The sequence below is a fragment of the Lepisma saccharinum genome, chromosome 16 (assembly GCF_977018435.1).
Source record: "Lepisma saccharinum chromosome 16, izLepSacc3.1, whole genome shotgun sequence".
Taxonomy (NCBI): Eukaryota; Metazoa; Arthropoda; class Insecta; order Zygentoma; family Lepismatidae; genus Lepisma; species Lepisma saccharinum.
In genome coordinates, this window is record NC_139244.1 from 18211526 (window position 1) to 18232990 (window position 21465).

At 39.6% G+C, this 21465-nt stretch overlaps 1 protein-coding gene across 2 annotated transcripts in view; it reads right to left on the minus strand.

Moving 5' to 3' along the window:
- The window catches only part of Myo81F (unconventional myosin 81F), a 333460-nt gene that overhangs the window by 305931 nt on the left and 6064 nt on the right, over positions 1 to 21465 (minus strand). Inside the window, exon 1 of one of the 2 annotated variants that reach the window (XM_083137797.1) lies at positions 11321 to 11443. The exons of the other annotated variant lie outside the window; for it this stretch is intronic. Coding sequence (XP_082993923.1) covers positions 11321 to 11348 — 28 coding nt within the window. The 5' untranslated portion in view covers positions 11349 to 11443. Of the gene's footprint in view, positions 1 to 11320; positions 11444 to 21465 lie in introns of those variants that run through there. 2 annotated transcript variants of the gene reach the window in all.

A 21465-nucleotide genomic window follows, 5' to 3' on the forward strand; every position in this document is an offset into this window, starting at 1 on the left:
AAGTGACTTCCAAATGTGCCTTTCTTCGGTTTATTTTGCCTTTTTTTTCATTTTTAGTGCTTATTTTCCACATTATAAATGCCTTTTTGCCTGCCTATTTTAACGAAAATAAATGCCTGAACTTCCGGGCTCTAATTATTATATTTCTCAGAAACATTGTTTATGACCCCCCCCCTCCGAAATATATTTCTAGATAGCTGCCTGTCTTTAAACACTTGATGTATTGCCGATTCGTGCAAATTTCTAATATAAATATTTTTGGACAGGCTAAGACAATTTCACTTCTCCCCACCTTTGCCCACCCGGACCGTCGCATTCATATCAATTCAGAACAAGGAAAAACGTTTATTTTTTAACAGTCGATGATTTCTTGATTTCGATTATTTTACTTCGCTTTTCTGCCGATTTTGGCTAATCGCGAAGATGAGGATGAGTGATTAAATTGATGAAGGGACTCTCACAAATACCCATGCCCAGACCGGGATTCGATCCCGGGACCTCTATAGCGTCGTAGCACGCTGTGCTAACCACTCCGCCACGGAGGCCGGCAGTCGATGATAGAAACAAGGCTCAGTCGATTAAAGGAATAATGAGTGGAAATGATTCTTAATGGAGAAATGTGGGTACTCCAAACAATTATTTTCATGCGTGTTCAAAATTCCAAAAATGAAATTTTCATTTGAGAGTTCACAGAAAGGCGAGGAGGGACAATTTCCCCTAGGTCTTTCTCGCTGGGGCAGCTGCTGATCACTGTTGCCAACTTCGCTCTTTTGGAGCCAGATCTGGCTCTTTCGTGCACTCGTTTGACGGTGTACTGTGGCACCCGCCCTCTGCCCCACTATGATGCCACCACTGGCTCCGGCCTATAAATACCAACTTTTGCCATGAGTGTAACTTTTGCACGTGACGTGATATTCGTATAGCTATAGGCTGCGTCACCCACCTCTTCTTTCCTCCCCATGTATTTCTATATATAGCGCTGGCTAAGATGAAGATGACAATTTTGTTATCCGGGAACCCTTTATTTTCGATTTTATATTAACATCATTGGATTATTGAGATGGGTGATGCCGCCAAATCTAGGCCGTGAAAACTAAGAATAAATTGCCATCACTTTAAAGCTAACGGTAATAGCAGCACCCCCACCCTTCTGACACCTAAAATTACCCTAGTAGGCACTTTATGCAGCCTTCGTTAATCTAGCTCCTTGAAAGTCCTCTTTAGCTATATTAATGGTGAAATTTAGCTCTATTATGCACATCAGGTTTGGCAACACTGCCAGGATGGCCGTATGAGGCAAGGAGAAATGCACTAGGCTTATGGGACCATTATTTTATTCGTTCTCTCGGGAATATCAAACATCCGATGAAGTAGAAAAGTACATGGACGGAAAAAGGACATGTTGAACTATGTCATAGTAGTAGGAAAAGTCGAAACTCCCATTTGATGAGCCGTAACTTGAAGTTGAAGTTGATGTCCCATAAGGAATACATGGGATTCGGTAAATACTAATTCACCATATTTTTCAAAAATCTTATAAGGCTTAATAATCAACTTAGGAAACCGCTTCCACTTGCCACATGGGGAGGAGAAATTCATAGGCTACTCTTCATTTCTGGCGGAGATCTTTTTAGTAGCATTGCTCATTCCGACGATATTGGAATAAATGCATGCCTGGTGCGTAATTGTCCCTCTTCGCCTTAACTGTGTGAAATGAGAGAAGAAAAAAGAAAATCAACTGTGCCGGATATTTTGCCATCTGGTGTATCGAATTGAAGTCTTCTTCCCTAGGATATGAATATAATCACTGAGTAGCCTAAGCAGGATTTATTTTTATTTGATTTCATTTTTGTTACCTAGCGTCGCTTTTCTGCCACCTGTGGCTAATCGCGACGAGGGATTTCTTTTCGGAGAGGGCTGGAATTGTAAAGGCGGACATTACTTAGCTGCGTTCTAGGGGGGGGGGCGCTATAAAATATTTCTCAATTACTATTTTTTTAAACTTTTCTTTGAAGAGATTTCCAAGACAAAAATGGTAATCTGGATCATTTTAAGGGGTTTGCATACCAATCCCCCCCTTTCATTTGAAAATTTTGATTTCCTGAAATTTCGAGAGGGGGCTGAGGCCTCATCAGCTCCCACCTGCATACGCCAGTGATTATTTGGCAATAAAATAATAATATACCGTTGTCATTAATTTATAATCATTGTGTTTTGATTATTATTTCATCTATTCAGTTTTATTTTTCAATAGGCCCTTACAAAAATTTTTGGCGACGCCGTTGCGGCCAGATGTTGCACAGTAGCATTCTCACTATACCAGTCGTTACATCGGCGCTCAAGTAAACATCGCAGTTTTTTGTTTTTTCCTTTCCAACCAGCTTAGTCATCATTGAGAAATCGAACAAGTTGGGAGGGAGAAATAATTGAAGATCGCAGAAAATGATTCCGACGGAAGTATAAGTTATCGACTCGATTTCCCCCCAGTACCCCAGGAAAGGTAAGCGTTTAGCCTAATTGAATATGGGCGATATCAGCCAACGAAATTGATCGGAGCCACGACCGCCATTTCTAGCCCCATCCCCTCAATTTTTCCAGCGCAACCCTTCATTCCACCCCACCCCCTCCCCTTTCAAATGAAAACCAGTCTCCCCTTCCCCTCTACCGGTAATGGAAGTTGCACAGAATTCCATTTACCACCCCCCACCGATGAATGCCAACAGATTTGGACAAACCCTTCTTCCCTAGTAATCCTTCTGGGCATTAGGGAAAGCGACGTGTGACGTTTGCACACAGGGGTCGCTCTCTATTTGAATCTTTACTCCTGCTACTCTCGACAGTTAACAATCGATAACAGACAACAATGACATTCTGCTTTGAGAATAATTATTTGCTTAGTATAGACACAGTTCTATCAGTGAGAAGGTTGAATCCAAGATAATTTCTGTATCGGTTTTAAATCTTTATACAATTGTGCTTTTCAAGCTGGGAAGTATAGTGCACCAATATCTAGCAAGAAAAACAGAACGAATGAGTACTTTAGTAACAAAATCAATTAATAATTTTGATTCACTATACTTCATAATGTAATAAAGACAACCCTCTAGGTTACATCTTCCATCCATGAATTTTACTGTGTTTATATCAATTTCATATTTCATGTAAATTATAATGCATTATGTAAGTATCTATATATATGTCACGGTATATAGTGACATGTGAAACGCAGTTCGATATAAATTATTTTTTATATATTGATTCATTTTATGCACAAACATGAAAGTGTGAGGTTTGATTTATTTTGTGAATAAACGTGTATCCGAGCCAGACGTCGGGAGTTGGGGACGAGTTTTTCTTGAGTGACAGCCGCCGCTTAGAACAGGACATATTTGCACCAACGCGGAGATAAGGAAAGATTATTTTCGCCGCTACCGGGCTTGAGTCGCAGCAGGCGTTCGAACCCATGTTCACGGATGACCAGGAAAACCAGCTGGAGCCTTTCAAGACAATGGACAGAGGTCATTTCCATCCCCTGAGAAAGCGAAGCGAAGCCACCTTAGCGTGGGTTTCAACGGAAGAATTCGAATCTCTTATATATAGGCAGTACTATGATTCCAGACACAGTTTTTACCCGGATTTCACCGAGAGAGCATCTCCGCGCTACACTCTCGCGTGATTATTGTTTTGTGTCCGTGGACTTTGTTTCCTTACGTACCGCGAGCGAGTTGCAGATAGAGAGTTACCAGTGTGCGCCTTATTTTGGTGAAGATTACGCGGTGATTTGTTTTTGCCAAGCGTTAACTACATAATCATGGGCGGCTAAAGGAGATTGAGAAGGGAGTCTGTCGACTTCCCTGACCCCGCAACGAGGCATCGCCATCTTCCGATGAAGCCAGTCAGCCAACGCCAAAGACGACATCAAAGCCAAACACTGCCCAAAGCCCGAAGGACGTCTTCAGAACGACGCCGATCGAAGCCCGTCACCAGAGAGAGAGATTGAAGGACGACTCCAGAACGACGCCGATCGAAGCCAGAGGGAGAGATTGAAGGACGACTCCAGAACGACGCTTCCAGAACGACGCCGAATCGAAGCCCGTCACCAGAGAGATTCCGAACCGACGCGTGACCACGTAACCCGATGCTAGTGACAAGAGGAACGCCCGAAGTTCTGAGGAGGTGCAAGTACACCATATCGTCGCAATTATTCTTCGTCGCGATCGACCTCGGAGGACAATTTCGCCACAAAGGAACCGTGTGCAAGTCCCGCGTCCAGGAGAGATGAAGGACCACGCCATGTAGCAGAGTCTGGTACAGTATACTTCAGAGGGTCTCATGTCCATGTAAACGTGCGTCGTTAGTATCACCACCGTACGTTTAACGCCGAAGTCTCACTTATTTGCAAAGTTACTCAGGAAACCCCGAACCTAACTTCCGTCTCTGACAATTTTTGGTATTGTAGTAAAAAAGGGTTATTTCATGTTCAGATGTTCTAATTTAATTGTCAGCATTCAGCGTTAGAAGCTCCATTTCATTTCTTTAATATTTAGTGTAAATTGTCAAAGTGTGCTCCATTTTTTGCGTAACCGACCGCCCCGTCGCGCCATTTGATTTGTCAATAGTTGACTGATGAGTCCTTTTTAATTGTGGAAAGCGTAGTTGTTTTTATTGCAAGGTCGTGTGCGTGAAATAGTATTATTTGTTGCATGGTGGTTTTTAAGGTAATTTTTGCTCGCGCCGACGATTGATTAGTGTATTCCGGCAGCTGGAGCCAATTAAGTTTTTGCATCACTATGTAATTGAGTAGTTGTTCTCATTGGACGAGAGAGGCTTATGTGTAATACCCCCGTCCGAGAAACTTGTATAATGTCGTGCTTACGACTCGTACGTTCATTCGAACGAAAGATTTAACCACGCCGACCCAATTGTCTTAGTTAACCGCTTTCCGAGGGCTGGCACTTAAGTTAATTTAAAAGAGCACAGGAGCTGGCAGACAAATGCCCTAAATTCACATAAAGGTTTAAAAATTAAAAGGAATGATATGTTAATGAGATCCATGATTTGTATCCATACTTCACATGTAAAAATACCTCATGTGTGTGAAAGAGAGATAGAGTGAATGTTGTGAGAGTGAGGAGGCTTTGTAAACAGTTGTTGATTGCAATATTTTTTTTGTTGTTACAATATATATTCACTTTTTACCGTTCGTCAGTGTTGTTATTTGATGTTTTTCAGGTACCAGATATTATGCTATTAGTGTTTTATGATTGTTCGAATCTACATATCAAAGGTAAACAAAACAGTGTCACTTTTCAAGGTATTAATCTCCGCCTCGCAATAGTATGACAATAAACGACCGTCTCAGTACCGAACTTGATAACTGGACCGTGAGTCACGACCGGTTTCCCGTACACATAACGACGTTTGGCCCCGTGCCGGGGTATGATTGACACGTCATTTCGGGGACCGTGAGTGCACTCGTTACATATATATTTTGTTTTGTTCGTGGTGGTTCAGTTCTGAAATATTGAGTGTAAAGATATTATTTGTTCATTGTAATATTTGAAATTTTGTGTTCATGTGGGCAATTTTTGTATCGGATAGCTACGTCTGACATTTTATGTTGCTGTTTCAATCATACTTGTATTATTATTTTAATGTTTTTGTTTCTAGTAACTATACTTTCTTTTGTGTACATTTACAGTGTACTTCAGCGTTGACATACTTTATGTTAATCAGAAAATATGGAACTCTATAATTGGGCATTCGCCTGTTGTGTTCAAATAAACTGTGCGAATTAAGCTTTTTGCTTTAGGGGAGCGGCACTTAGTGGCGGCTACAGCCGGATTGCGCACACTTTTCCGGTTTTATCAGTGGTATCTGACAAGCCGTTGACAAGCTGTCACAATGTACAGGATTGCGCACAAAAAAATGAGGCGATGTTGTCAGATGTAAAATGTTCTCAAGCCGTGCTCACTTCTGTTGTATTTGTTTGTGTGTGGACTTACACGTGTTTTTGCTGGAAGGGTAGCATTAGAGAGGCATAGAGGATGAACCTGATTGGTGGACTAGAATGTAATGATCAGTGTATATCCGTATTTATACCGAAGGTCACGAGCTTCGATTGACAAAAGTGTTTGTTGTGCAGTCATTGCTCTAACCAAACCTAACCTAACCTAACTTTTGAGTTTGAATAAATTGGTATGAAAGTTGTATCTTGAAAACATCAATAGTGACTTACTGAGTTATGTAAATTGGTATGAAATTGTATTGTGACTTGCTGCATTTACTGGTCAAATTATATTTTTTATTTAATCCTTAAGAGATTTACTATTTTATATCTAATTTCTCTCTCTCTTCTTGACTAAAGAAAAAAACAGTTTTGCGCACAGACTTTAAAGCTATCAAAGTGGCAACGTTGGATAAAAATCTGTGCGCAAAACAGGTCAGTGAGATTTGTGCGCAATTCTGGATCCAAAGTGTGCGCAATTCGGTTGCGGCGCTTAGTGGCATATCTATGATTTCATTTCCGGAGGTAGGTTTTTATGCAAATCTGTATATGTTACCAGTTAGTAAATTAAACTATTGCCTTTGGTTGTAAGTACCTTAGAACAGGTAATTAACTCCTATGATGATAACATTTACACGTAATTTAGAAACAGTTCTATTTACACCAAACACATCCACAAAAGAGCTATCGAACTAACAACACCGAAAACTTCCAAATTTATATTGCCAAGTTCAAACATAATGTCCATCTATCCTACCTACAAGTCTCTTGTCAACACTTTATTACAGTAAAACCTCGTTAATCCGAACCCCGATAAGCCGGACTTAGCTTAATCCGGACAGGAAGAAGGCCAAAAAACAAAATGCAAGGTTTTAAATGTGGCTAGAAGTCAACAAGAGAACTTCTCAAAGAAAAGGCAGTCAACCACTGACGAAAATATGTTCCCCGCAGACTTTGTACTGTACTGTATAGTGTATTTAGGCCTATGCCCTTTAAATACACAATAATAAACGTATTTTGTTGTTATAAACGGAGTTTTAATGCACTTTCTACTGTTCTTTTAGGTTATTTCAGTTAATCCGGTTAACTTACCCCCCCTCCATTAGTCCGGATTAACGAGGTTTTACTGTACATGTAAAATGTCAGCACTATGCCATGAAAACTTGCCTGCTGTTGTCTCGGCCAGGTAAGGTTGATCAGTTTCAGAAAGGTGTCCTCTTTTTAATTCACAAGGCTACAAACTTTTTGGCAGAGAAATTTTTCGCCGCTACCGAATTGCGAACACTTTAATTCCTGAATTGCGCACAAATCTCACTGACCTGTTTTGCGCACAGATTTTGATCGAACGTTGCCATTTTGATACCTTTAAAGTCTGTGCGCAAAACTGTTTTTTTCTTTAGATAAGAAAAGAGAGAGAAATTAGAAATAAAATAGTAAATCTCTTAAGGAAATGTAGCAAGTCAAGATACAATTTTTATACCAATTTACGTAATACAGTAAGTCACTATTGATGTTTTCAAGATACAATTTTCATACCAATTTACTCAAACTCAAAACTTAGGTTAGGTTAGGTTAATGACTGCACAACAAACACTTCTGTCAATCGAAGCTCGTGACCTTCGGTATAAATACGGAGATACACCGACCATTACATTCTAGTCCACCAATCAGGTTCATCCTATGTGCCTATCTAATGTTACCCTTCCAGCAAAAACACGTGTAAGTCCACACACACACACACACACAAACAAATACAACAGAAGTGAGAACAACTTGAGGGCATTTTACATCTAACACCATCGCCTCATTTTTTTGTGCGCAATCCTGTACATTGTGACAGCTTGTCAACGGCTTATCAGATACCACTGATAAAACCGGAAAAGTGTGCGCAATCCGGCTGTAGTCAAATATTTGATTCCTGGACCATTAATGGACACGAATGTTAAGGAATGGTATTCTATATGGTTTCAATCCCATTTTCTTTGAGGGGGATAAAAATAATTTTCTTTTGCCAGGTATATTTTTTGTGGGGGGGGGGGGTCTCCAGCATCCCTTCCCGTCGCCGTTAATTCGCAAACTGAGTATAAATACTGTTAGCACAATGCATTCACGCTGAAGCATGGGTGACGTCAGAAATTTTTGTAGGGAGAGAGTCGGGCGTTTGATAATGAAATTTTAAGTCCACTTTATGCACAGATGAGCTAATCGAGACTGGACTTAGAGTTTAAACTGGGATCGGAACCACCGTGTGCCTCCACCAGGTATCGAACTCGGCACCCCTTGATTACAAGGCGACTACGTTACGCCATCGGGGAAGCACATTTGTTTGTTAATGTTTCTGTGATCCCTACATCACGTGCATAATTAGAATCTTTTCATTGTTGTTAGCCGAATTTTAAAATCTGCGGCGATATGGTAAAGTCGGCCATGTTTTAGAATGTATGCTTTTAATCCATTCTTGTATTAATTTAAATTAAATGTTTGACTTTCTTAGACCATATTTGGTCTTTCATATAAATCAAGTGTTTTAAGATCACATATCAAAATGTGTAGTTTATTGCCAAGAAAAAAGGCTAACGCTTGAATTGGTTTTAGGTTTTTCTGCCCCAAGTCTCGATTTTTAAAAGGCTCTTCGTCGCCATTCTCATGTCACACTTACGCCGTAAACGCAGTTCCATCTTTTTCAATGTTTCATTTGCCTTCAAGTCAATCAGGATAAGTATCTGAAACAATACCAGACCCGTCCGAAAATAGATTCCCGTCCTAAATCAATGCTGACGATCCATATTCAATTTGCAACTCCACAGATACGATCTCCTTCCTACCATATCTCTGTTTCTTCTTCTTCATTTCTCGCGTCTTTACCTTGCGCCCGGTGGTGAAGATGAGAAGAGAAAACTCACATAAGCATAAAAATTTCATTACTTCTTTTTTTTTACTACCCAGACTTATCCACGAGTTATTAAATCAGTACAACCCTTTATTATCCTTGACGACCAATAAATTTACATTTATCACTTAGGTGAAGGGAGGAATTAATTTAGGGCTCTAAAGTGGAAGGGTTAACGTTCATCCCATGCTTTGTCTCTGTATGGGAGTTGCCCCTACTCCTTCCTTTTTCTTATCTCACAGGCGCCTCAAAAGAAGGGATGCTGTTTGATTGCACCAACACAAATGGCCAGAATTAAAGTTACCGAACTCAGAGCCCTCTGTGGCCTGTTTGAGGCATCGTAGAACTCTGAAATTTAGTGAATCTACTATGCAGACCATGGGGAAGAGGATGGCTATATAAAAAAAGTTCAATTTGCCGCCACCAGGTTGAAATGTGGCGCTCTACTTCCATGATGGGTTGTAATAATGACGTAAACTGGTCCAATTGTTTATGGATTTGCCTTTACCTTGCAATAAACGAGAGATTATTTTCTCGCAACTTCCAGCCACTAAGAAATGTCTTTCTAATTAATAACTCAGCTAAATCACTTAACGTGATTATTTGTACAACTTTTATTCTGGCCACCCTGTATGAATGCTTCTTTACAACGGATACTATTAGCGTGTAAGGGGGTGACCTTCTGGTAAGGAATCCAAATGCAATCCTCACTTCCACGTTGTACACTCTGGACTACATTTTGCAGACTAACGAGGCTCTGGCGTCTGGATCCATGGCATTGGGGGACAGTTGCCCCCCCCCCACTTTTTGCTACATTTGCCCCCGCACTATGCTAAACCTTATGTACAAAGGGGAAGTAAACTGTACTTGCCCCCCCACCCCCACCCCCCAAATTCTGGAACCCAACCGCCGCCACTGATGGCCAGTATAATCCTTTATGGGAGTTTGTAGTGCGTTCTCCATCATATGTGTTTGTGATTGTCCCTACATCTATTTCATCTTATCACAATTCATCATCTTCGCAATTAGCCCAAAGCGGCAGAAACGCGAAGTAAAATCAATCAAATCAACCAACCAAAAGTCAATAAAGAAATCAAATCAACCAACCAAAGTCAATAAATAAATCAAATCAACCAACCAAAAGTCAATAAAGAAATCAAATCAACCAACCAAAGGTCAATAAATAAATCAAATCAACCCAACAAAAGTCAATAAATAAATCAAATCAACGAACCAAAAGTCAATAAATAAATCAAATCAACCAACCAAAAGTCAATAAATAAATCAAATCATCCAACCATAAATCAAATCAACCAACCAAAAGTCAATAAATAAATCAAATCAACCAACCAAAAGTCAATAAATAAATCAAATCAACCAACCAAAAGTCAATCAATCAATCAAATCAACCAACCAAAAGTCAATAAATAAATCAAATCATCCAACCATAAATCAAATCAACCAACCAAAAGTCAATAAATTAATCGAATCTACAAACCAAACGTCAATAAATCAATCAAATCAACCAACCAAAAGTCAATAAATAAATCAAATCAACCAACCAAAAGTCAATAAATAAATCAAATCAACCAACCAAATGTCAATAAATAAATCAAATCAACCAACCAAAAGTCAATAAATAAATCTAATCAACCAACCAAAAGTCAATCTCACTTTCACGTAGTACACTCCAGTAACTGCAGCCAATGACGGTCTGGCATCCGGACCTACTAGTAGGCCAGTATAATCCTCTGTGTGGTTGTGTTGTGTCCTGTGTGCTGAAAGCCCCTTTACAGCCTCAGCTTTTAACTACATAAGGAGATTGTAGTCCACAGAGACAGATGATTTTAGTTACAGTAAGGAGATTGGGCCCTGTAATGTGACGGGTGCAAATAGCATCAGTGCTGATGCACCCACAATTTTATTTTCAATCAATCAACTGATACTATTAATCGATGTCTTCCACTCTTTGGAACTTGTCTCAAGCACGTAATGGCTGCTCCTCCTACGTAAACGTCCTACTGTCCGATACACTGACTTCGCTACTTACACAGAGGTTCCGCGTTCGAGTCCTTTCCTGGTCATGCGAGTTCATTATGAGTGTTCCCCTCTTGGGTTTCATCTAATAATAACTAATCCTTATCGCCGCGATTAGCAAAAAAGTGACAGAAATGTGACGCAAAATAATAAAAATGCTGGTTTCATTGCACACGGTTATTAAGGTAGCTTTCAGACCGAAGCGACAAGTTCTCGGGTTCAAATCCCAGCCTGGGCGTGGATATTCTTTGTGAGCGCCCCTTCATCAATTTCATCTAATTATCCTCATCGTCGCGATAAGCCGAAAAAAGTGGCAAAACTGGAAAGAAGACTTTTGGAACAACAGGTGTTTCTTCTCAAGTAAATCCTTCTAGTAACCTACTTACTTGTCCTAGAACCGATAGCTTCATACATGATCCAGCCAATGTAAACTGTTCCTACCACAAAATAAAATGGTGTTCGATATACACACGACACTAAATCAAGGGTTATAACTTATTCCATCACATTTAAAGGGGGTAAAACACTCATTATCCACACCGAACACTATAACGTTCCATCCTAACAAGCCACTTGCGTCCTAATAAGATACTTGTTTTCACACCGGAAGTTCCGCCATCTTTGACGGATGTCCGGATTCTTCTGAGGTACTAGGTCTTGCCGGAAGGGTTTATCCGGCAGCACTGATATTAGTAACTCAAAAAAGTCTACATGACGTCATTTTTTGTTACCAGATATATATTAAACCGTCAACATGCCACTTGGTGAAAACAGTGGCGGTCTAAGGGGCCCAAAATGGACAAAATTGCTGTGAATAATGGATGACCCCAGTTGCATGGTAAAGTGTTATCACGCCCAACAATACTGACAGAATGATATAGGTGATATCTTGGAAAGATTGGGATGTAGTTTTCTGTACGTTCTTGGGGCCTGCCCTTTAGATGCCTCGGAGGGGGTGATGGCTTCAGATTAGGGGGATCGCTTCACTTTTGACGTCAAAGAGTTGTGTGATCGCTTCGCTTTTTGACGTCAAGGAGTTGGGTGATCGCTTCGCTTTTTGACGTCAAGGAGTTGGGTGATCGCTTCGCTTTTGACGTCAAGGAGTTGGGTGATCGCTTCGGTTTTGACGTCAAGGAGTTGGGTAATCGCTTATATTTTTACGTTAAAGATTTGAGGTAATGTCTTCATTTCTGACGTCAAGGAGTTGGGGTGATCGCGTCTTCAGACATCAAACGAGAAACAATTGTCGCTCACTCTTAATTGATATAATTCATTCTTAGTTTTTAACACCTCTCTGAGGTTGAATGCTTCCCCACCAAAGAATTACACCCTAGACCCTACTTCGAAAGTTGAGAACGAAAACATGGACAAAAAATTATAGTACAAGGGGGAGGAAAAGTAACGGAAATTGCCCATGAAGAAGGGAAAAAAAGGGGGAGCATGGCTTGTTGCTAATCTCTCGCCGTGGAGTGCTTTGTTTCGCGGATCGCTCGCTGACTTCTTTGTTTCTGTCTCACGGCTCTTACCAGGGTCAAAGATCACGGTGGCGGGGGAAGCACTTTTTTCCCATGCGTCTAGGCGAGAGAAAACGGACAACCGCTAGCCAGCCGGCGTAAGTTTAGAAACACGGAGAGAGAAATTATACGTATATATTTCCTTGTCTTATATATTTGTTAACAGATGGCGCTCACGAGAAGAAAACTTTTCGTCCTCTATATTATTGCTAGAGTTTGGATTGTTATGTTTAGTTACCTTGTTGAATAAGTACATAAATATGTAGTAAAACACGGTTAAACATTAAATGAAATATGTAGAAAGGTACAAAATGCTACTTCCAAGAAATCTAACATTTTTAGACATTATTCACTATTCACGAAATAAATTATGTGATATACAATCTAATACGTGTGTAACATTCTTCTCTGAGACCTTATCAATTTGGCCTATACTTTACATGTTATTACTACAGTCCGGAATTGTATGTATAGTTTACAAAATGTTGCTATTAAGGAATCTAACATTCTTAGATATTACTCACATTCTAAATTATTTGATAGGACAGAATAAGAGTGCTGTTCCACTGGCACTACTAATTCTTATAGGCTAAATTACGCGTATAAATATGAATATACGTATATTATATTTTACTATATAGGCCTACTCATGTCTTCGACTTGGGGGGGGGGGGGGGCTGGAACAAGATGAACGCAACTACACTGTAACATTGTAAGGTATTTTGTTGCACACTTTAACGGAACAGCAAAGTATCACATGATTTGTGTACTATTTTCGCCCAATTTTCTATAATTCGCCCAAACGAAAATTTTGAAAGTTTAATTACAAATGCTACAGTTATTACATTTACGAAAATAATTATAAAAATAAATGGCTTAGCTTCGATGGCTCCGAAACAGACTAGAATTCATCCAACCTTCCAGCGAATAAAATCAGTGTTGCTGTCGATGTGAAAACGTTAACAGATTTAGAACTCAGAACGCCATACATGACTGCAACAACGACTGTGGGAAGACAAAGGTAAGCTGTCTTCCGCAAACGGACAGCGTTTCCGGATAAGCCAAATTGATGCAAATATTAATCACGGCCAGCTGATACTGTTTCCTCAGGATTACAAACACTGCCATCTGCCTTCCAGATGACAAGCGACCCAGGCAGTGTTGCCACTTATGAGGAAAATTTACCTCGACTGGGGAAAAATGTTTTATTCGAAAAATCTTGAACATGTATCCTAGATAAGTGAATTATAAATAGGCTCGCGACACATTTGCCGTTTCGCCTGCGTATTTATATGCTGGACATGTCCATTATTCCATATACTTGTAGATCCCGCAAAAAACAACCATATTGAGATGCATAATACACACAATGCCATCTGTTGAGGACTTTGTAACACAAGTATTTTTATGTTTCTAGGTCCACGGGTTTTTGGCTGTAAATGTAGGCGTGTGCACGGAGGATGCCAGGGGTACCTGAGCACCTCCTAATGCACTAGAAAATGTAGAAAGTACCATTAAAATAATAAAAATAATATCCGTGTTAAAAAGAAGTATGGAATGTCGTTTCATTGGCTCTCTCTCTGTCTGCAATTCAATGTTACTACCTACAATTAAACTAAAATCTGTTATGGACACAAACTTCATAAGAATTTATCTTGGCAAGAGAATGCACTCCAATAAGTTGAAATAATGATACAAAGCAAAAAGCACAAAAGGGAGAATGGTGGTTGAAAATAAAACTGAATAATACACGTGACATAAACTTCAAACAAGGCAATGAACAAACTCGGGTAACATAAACAGATCGCAAAGAGTCAAAGTTACAGAAGAGAAAATAATGCATGAAAATAGAAAAAAGGGTGGGCAAAAACAATAAAAAAACAATCAGCGTAGAAAATACGACAATAATTTCAGATAGCATCTCAGATACATAGAAAGAGAAAGCGAAATATGGCTTTGCAGAAAAGAAACGAACTTACGTCCCATAAACGTCAGAATGAGCAAAATGGTGGATAGAAAGGTATAAATTACAAACAAAGAAAAAATGTGAAAAAAGAACAGAAAAATGACTTCGGAGAAAAGAATAAACGCACAAAAGAAGGGAAAACAAAAGGAAACGCAATGTTTTTACATCACATGTGGTGTGTGAACATCCAAGTTTTTTGCACTTTTTACACTGCCCTCCAGAAATTAAGCAACAACAAGAAAATGTGAGGTACAAGAGAAAACAGTTGGAGAAAAGAGAAGAAGAGTGGTGGGCACGCTGAAAGAAAGCAACAAATGCGTTAGGGATCATATCCCTTATTAGTGTCAGACAACGGTCACTTTCGTTACAAATAAAATATGTACACCCTCCGGCCTTGTGTTTGATTCTATTGGATGATCACCATTTGTTGCTTAATTTATGGAGAGCAGTGTATATGAAAAAGAAGCAAAATCGAAAGAGTAGCATCTTAATATGTCGAATGCCCACGCTACATCAGAAAGAGGCTTCAGTGAAATTACAAGAATTAAAGACAAGATGAAAATTATTGCATTTTCCTGTAACTTTGCTTTTCAAATTTTCTTCTCCTATGTCTTTAATTTTAATTTAATTATAAAATATTTTCTTCTGCTCAGTATGTCATTTCCATCATCCTGTATTCGTGTAGTGTGATTTTACCCGCTCTTTTTTCTAGCTAGGCATAAATTTTCGATGTTTGACATTCCTTATACCATAGTTCATAAAAAATGGCCACACAATTTCACTACAGTAACTTAGTCAAGTGGCATGACTTTATCAGGTAGTGGCATGCCCAAAGGGAAGGGGGGTGGTGAGGGTCGACTCATAACCCCCATTCGGCCCAGTATTACTAAAAAAAAGAAGTCAAAGCCATCAAAAGATGGGGAAATGAGCAGTGGCGTAGCATGAACATTTCGGGTGGGAACGCCAAATCCGAAGGAAGAGTCGGCCCTTTCTTGCTTAATAATTTACTTATGGTATTAGTCGCCACAGGTATTGTTTATTTGCCTGAAGTCAGCTGGGTTTTCAATAAAACATCATCCATGCATGTTTTAGCTAGAAAATTAGATGCCTCACTATGCCACAAATGCTTTGAACTCTGGTGTTTTATACCTATTTTTATATATTTCTGCATGACGCAAGTCATTAAAAACCTACCTGAATCACAAGCACCTCTGAATAACAGTAGACGTCATTGTTGTGGATGATCTAACTACTGATTGATTTGGTTTATTTTACTTCGCTTTTCTACCACTTTTTAACTGCGAATATGAATATGAATGATGATATTGATGAAGGGAAACTGACAAGGAACATCTGTGCTGACGCCGGGATTCGAACCAGGGACCTCTGTCGTCTGTGCAAAGCACTCTGACACGGAGGTGGGTGGATGATCCAAATATCGTACACTCTACTGACGTAACAGTGCCGATTAGTAATTCAGACCACTGTTTATTACATCTTGAGAATACTGATAAACATTTTAAAATAATTTTGTCCAGAGACAATTCGATGTTAAGAGTTTTCAAATGAATGGTAAACATTTCCATTGACACAATATTAAGCAGTTAGATAATAACAAAAAAATAATAACAATTACAAAATAATAGTTTTGCGGGTTAAGTGGTAGAGCAGCCACAGGCTGAATTTCTACCACGAGGACTTCACCAACTTATTTGACAAAAACTGTGTTGATCTTTTAGTTTCTAATGCACATCGCTGTTCGTGCGATAAATTATATAATGCAGTGGCCATTAAGAAGCGGTATATTTGAGATTGGTAAAGTTACGTCAGTCAATATTGCGTATTGTAGCAACACATAGCACGAGTTGCAGGAGCGCGAAGAACCAGGTAGGAATTCTACCGCTGTCGCTGTCGTCTGCTTCAGAAGGGTCACATGAACCAATCACGGTAGACATCTGCTGCTCCGTACGCTGGCGTATGAGAGAGCATTTACGCGCGTGCTGTAGAAATGGAAGCTTTCCCTCCATAAAGGCAGCAAGCAATATAGAGTCTTCTACGCCGAACCTGCTCGGCGTCCGGCCAGGAAAGGCATTGAAAAAAGATGCTAGAGTCGTTTTCACGTTCAGAAGACACAATGGACTCTTATGGGCAATGCTTTTCTTATGGGAAATACGAGCGCGCTGTTGTCAAATTTCTGGATTTACAAATTTAGCTTAGGTAAAATCGGTACCTGCAGTTTTGCAGGAAATTTTGTAGAGAATACGATGGTGAACACAAAAAACTGGTAACTTGCTTACATAATTTTAGATAAATTAAAAATGCAAATTTTCTGTGAAAACACAATTTTTACATTGTTTTCATTCCTAACGTTGAAACATGCCGTAAAATTGAAGCTTTCATTATGAAAAAAATTGACACTGTTTTTTAATTGTCATAGGTGACGGTGGTACTCAGAATTTATCAATACTTTAAAGCATATTTGCATTAAAAAATATTCAAATAAAGTATGTGGAGATTTTTTATATTCGTGCAGTAGAAAATGTCGTCGCTGGCCATTTTTTGTTCTGTAATTCCAAGTAAAAACTTACAGCGACAAAGTTGTGGAGAAAATAATGAAATTATATTTTATAACCACTCAAAGGTTCCCAGAAATATTACTTCCATGCATTTGGAGTTTCTTTTTAACCCGAACCGCGCGCGAAGTAAGGAGACGTTGTCTGGCCATCTTGAGCTGACTCACCGCAGCATTCCGGCTAATCACCACCAAGTTTTCCAGTTGTTATGTTATTTCCATTCAGTAAAAATATGAACTTCATGCAGTTTGTTATAATAGAATTGAAATTACTTAAATTTAATAATTGACAATTATTTCCAATGCTGCTGTTGTGAGCAACATTAGTGCTGTCGCAAATACACGTTGTTTTCGTTTACATTACTGTCGACATTAATGCTAAAATGAAGATCACCTTTCAGTTTCCAACGTACACATAAATTCATAGACACCATATTAACCTTTGAAAGGCTTTCCAACACTTGACAAAATATGGGGCTTCAAGATAGAAATATGACATGCCTTGCTTGAGTCATTCACGTCTTATCAGTTCACGTGGGCCATAACTCATTTGTTTGTTTGGGTTGCAACTTGAATCTAACCCATGTGCCAGGGTCCCCTTACTTGAGTGAGAGATCTGCTTTGGTCTGTTTAGACTTTTTCCCTCTCCCGAAAAAGTGTTTTCAGTTGTGTGAGCTCTCAGTGATTTTTACTTTTTTAAGTGATTTCTGAAGTGTCATATTCGTGCATTACACTCGCGTGTGTAGTGATCGCAATGGATCATAGTAAAAAGGGTAAACGTTCACAGTATAATATTAATGTTAATAATTACATATAATTATCATTATATATACAAAATATGTAACACCTTCATTGTGAAGGAAGGTCATCATTTCCCGGCGACATGAGCTAGCGCTGTATTGGCAACACTGTGCGGTTTCTCCATAAGCGCCGTTGTGTCTTCTGAACGTGAAAACGACTTTAGAACGAGTGTTGAGAGTGGAGCGTTGCAAGCGGATCGCGAAAAATAGCTATTATAATGTCATTAAGGTCAAACATATATGGAATTAGTCAAGTTTTACTTTATATTCACAGCATTTACGCATTTTTGACATTTTAAATCTGGGAACGCCGGGCGTACGGGCGTACTATAACGCTGCGCCACTGGAAATGAGTGTACGTAACCAAACGCTCTTGAAAATCATGGTCACGGTCCTGTTATGAGGTGTACTATATTCCTACGCGCAAGATATTTGCAAAACAGCTGATATCGGAATTAACCAATTGGAATTCTCACAAGTCACGTGCATTTGTTTGCATCATTCTAGCGGTGGATAAACTACGAAATAGAGAAGCGAACTAAGCACTACAGAATAATTAGATTTTTTTTAAAAAAAGTCACAATTTCCCACTTAATCCGAACTGATAAGACACCATTCCGCTGCTTTCAAGGCAGTGCAAAATAAAATACATTTGCTGTGTGGAACCGTGTACTGCAGCAACCAAACCTTGCGCAGCTCAGCTGCAGGGCACTGGAGACCGCTGCACTCCGGGTGGCATGTATGGCGGTTGCATTCTGAATGAGGAAGGAAGAATCGATCGAAACGGGGCAGTGTTGCCATAACCAGTGAGCGTAATTTCCCTTTTCCCACCACATAAAAAAATCCCGTTTTCACACAAAATTTCCCTTCACAAAAAAAAATGAATTTGCGATCAATTATCATTCTTTTCATTGTCTCACAGAAAACATACATCTGCAAAGGAGTTAAAAACAAAACTATAATGTAAATATTTTTTATTACTTTATGTGAATATAATTTATAACAAAATTTAATGATATCGACTGGTTCACTTATGCGACAAATTACGAATTATAAATATTTTCAAGGTAACAGTTGTCATTAAATTAATGTCTGTTAATTATAGAAGATGTTAAATATTAATACTGATCCAATCCGGCATTAAATATTTTAATTATAGTCCACTTTGTGAGGAATAAATTACGCGGCGAAAAGAAACAAAAATGTTGTTCACGCTTCAAGAGAGAGAACCCAAGCATTAGTGTTGAGTACCCTCAAGCACGGCATGCTATGACGGCAGGGGTCCCGCGTTCGAACACCCGCCTGGACATGAGTTGAGTGTTCTTTCTCAGTGTTCCTTAATCAATTGTATGCCATTCTCATTGTCGCGATTAGTCACAAGTGGCAGAAAAGCGACGCTAATAACGAAACTCAGATCAAATATCATTATAATTTTCCATACAATTGGGGACATTTTCTACCCTTCTGATCTAAAATGTTATCTACAACATCCCTGCAGCGAGTAAAATTTCTCTTCATGTGGCAGCACTGAATGCAGGGCAGGAAGAAAACAGTGTTGCCAACCTGACTATTTTTTAGGTAGACGCTCTCTTACTTGGCACCAGTAATCAAGGGGTCCCAGGTTCGATACCCGGTGGAAGCACATAGTGGTTCTGATCCCACTTTAAAACTGTAGGTCCAGTCCTGATCAGTCTTACTGTGCATAAAGTGGACTTAAAGAACCAAATCAATCAATCTCACTTAGCCCCAAAATACTCGCTCTAGAGAAGTAAAATACATCATATGTAAATATAATATATTAAAAAATGGATTTATATATATATCGAGGTCCCGGGTTAACGATATCGTGGGGTCCACCTATACACAATTTAAAACTTTTTAAGCGAAGTTATATCAGACAGTTATATGCTTACATTTCAAATATATATTTTTTGAAAAAAATTGTGGCTGCTTTGAAAGCAATTTACCCTCACAGTGTAGGCCAAGGCTCAACCCCCCCCCCCCTCCTTTTCCACAATAAATCCGGGCGTGAGACAGACCGATAGAAGAAATGGAGAAAAAGAGCTTTTTTGGTAATCAAGGTTGGCAACACTGAAAGAAAGCGTCGATAGTGAAGCCAGAGGTGAAGCTGTGCTGACAGTGCAGTTCTGGGTTCGGTGCGGGACGGATGCCCCACCCACGAGCCGCAAAGTTGCCGCTGTAAAGTTGTCAAAGGAGGACCACGGGGTGCAAAGGGTGGGGAAGAAAGACACATAGGGAAAAGGGGAGGGACTTTCCGTTGTGTCACAGAGACGGTACAAAAGATGTTAGACAAGTAACAACACCCTAGACACAAAAGGGGTTGCTGGACCCTTTTTGAGGGTCTGATCAAAAACTTCCCAGACGTACCGGTATGCTATACTGAACGCAACTCCGACTGGCGGCTGGGGAACAGCGATCTAACCCATAGGAAAGGAACTTCTTCTCAGAAGTCACGTGGTTTTTGTGTACATTAATTTCATTCTTACAGTGGATAAAGAATAGAACGCCACCAGATTTCTTTGTTAGATGTGATACCACTTCTGACTGCTTATGTTTGCAAGAGTTGCAATAACCCATGATGCAATGGGTCATTTACCTCCATTTCAAGACCATTTGAGGGCCATCTTGAACTTGGTATCAGATCAAAGAAGATGACGTCAACCAGCAAAATATCGTCGTTGCTCTTACCCACAACAGTACATATTCTTGTATTGTACACAACATGCCAATTCATTGTCTGAATTGGGATGTCTAACCGAGAGTTTCAAATCCATTTTCGTCTGCCCCCTCTCCCTCTCTGTTGTTGCTTTATCATTGTTGTTCTTGTTATTATTATGCCATGAAGACATAATAAGGTACGTGGAGGGGGTTTCCAATCATTGTCGATTTCCACCACACTCAAGCTGACATGATAAGTGCCAAGTTTCGTCTCACACTTCCTGTTTCAGAAGGGACTTTTTGACCAAAAATAATATGACTGTTGACCCCCACCATTCCTACTCGCCTGACTCGGCCCACTATGACTTTTTCTGTTTCCCCAACTGAAGATCAAGTTGATAGACGGCACGACTGAGATGATCCAAGCAGAAAGTTGGGTTCTCTCAAAGAACACGGCTTCCAGAATGCATTTTTGTAGAAGAATATCTGGGACCATTGTGAACGAGCCGAAGGGAACTAGATGGTAGCACCAGTGCCGAAAAATTAGAATACCACGTCGTTGAAATTTCTGGAATAGATTTTAGCGCCGCCCTCTGGACTAAATTAGGGATGGCCAAACGGATCCGGATCCGAAAGTTACGGATCTGGATCCGGATCCGAGAGTTTCGGATCCAAAAATTTCGGATCCGGATCCGGGTCTGAAAGTTTCGGATCTGGATCCGGATCCGAAAGTTCCGGATCTGGATCCGGATCCGAGAGTTTCATATCTCAATCCCATTATAATATTACCACACCTTAAAAGGTATTATGATCTTCGATTACAAATAAATTTTTCATTAGTTAGTCCAGTTAGTCCTACAAGAATTTTTTTCAAGTGTTGTTCCTAAAATACTTTGCTACGCATCGGCTAACACACTCGTGCACAAAAAAATCTTACTTGTTTAACATAAAATGTCAGAGGTGATTTTGTAAACGCCATTGAAACGAATATGTATTCATT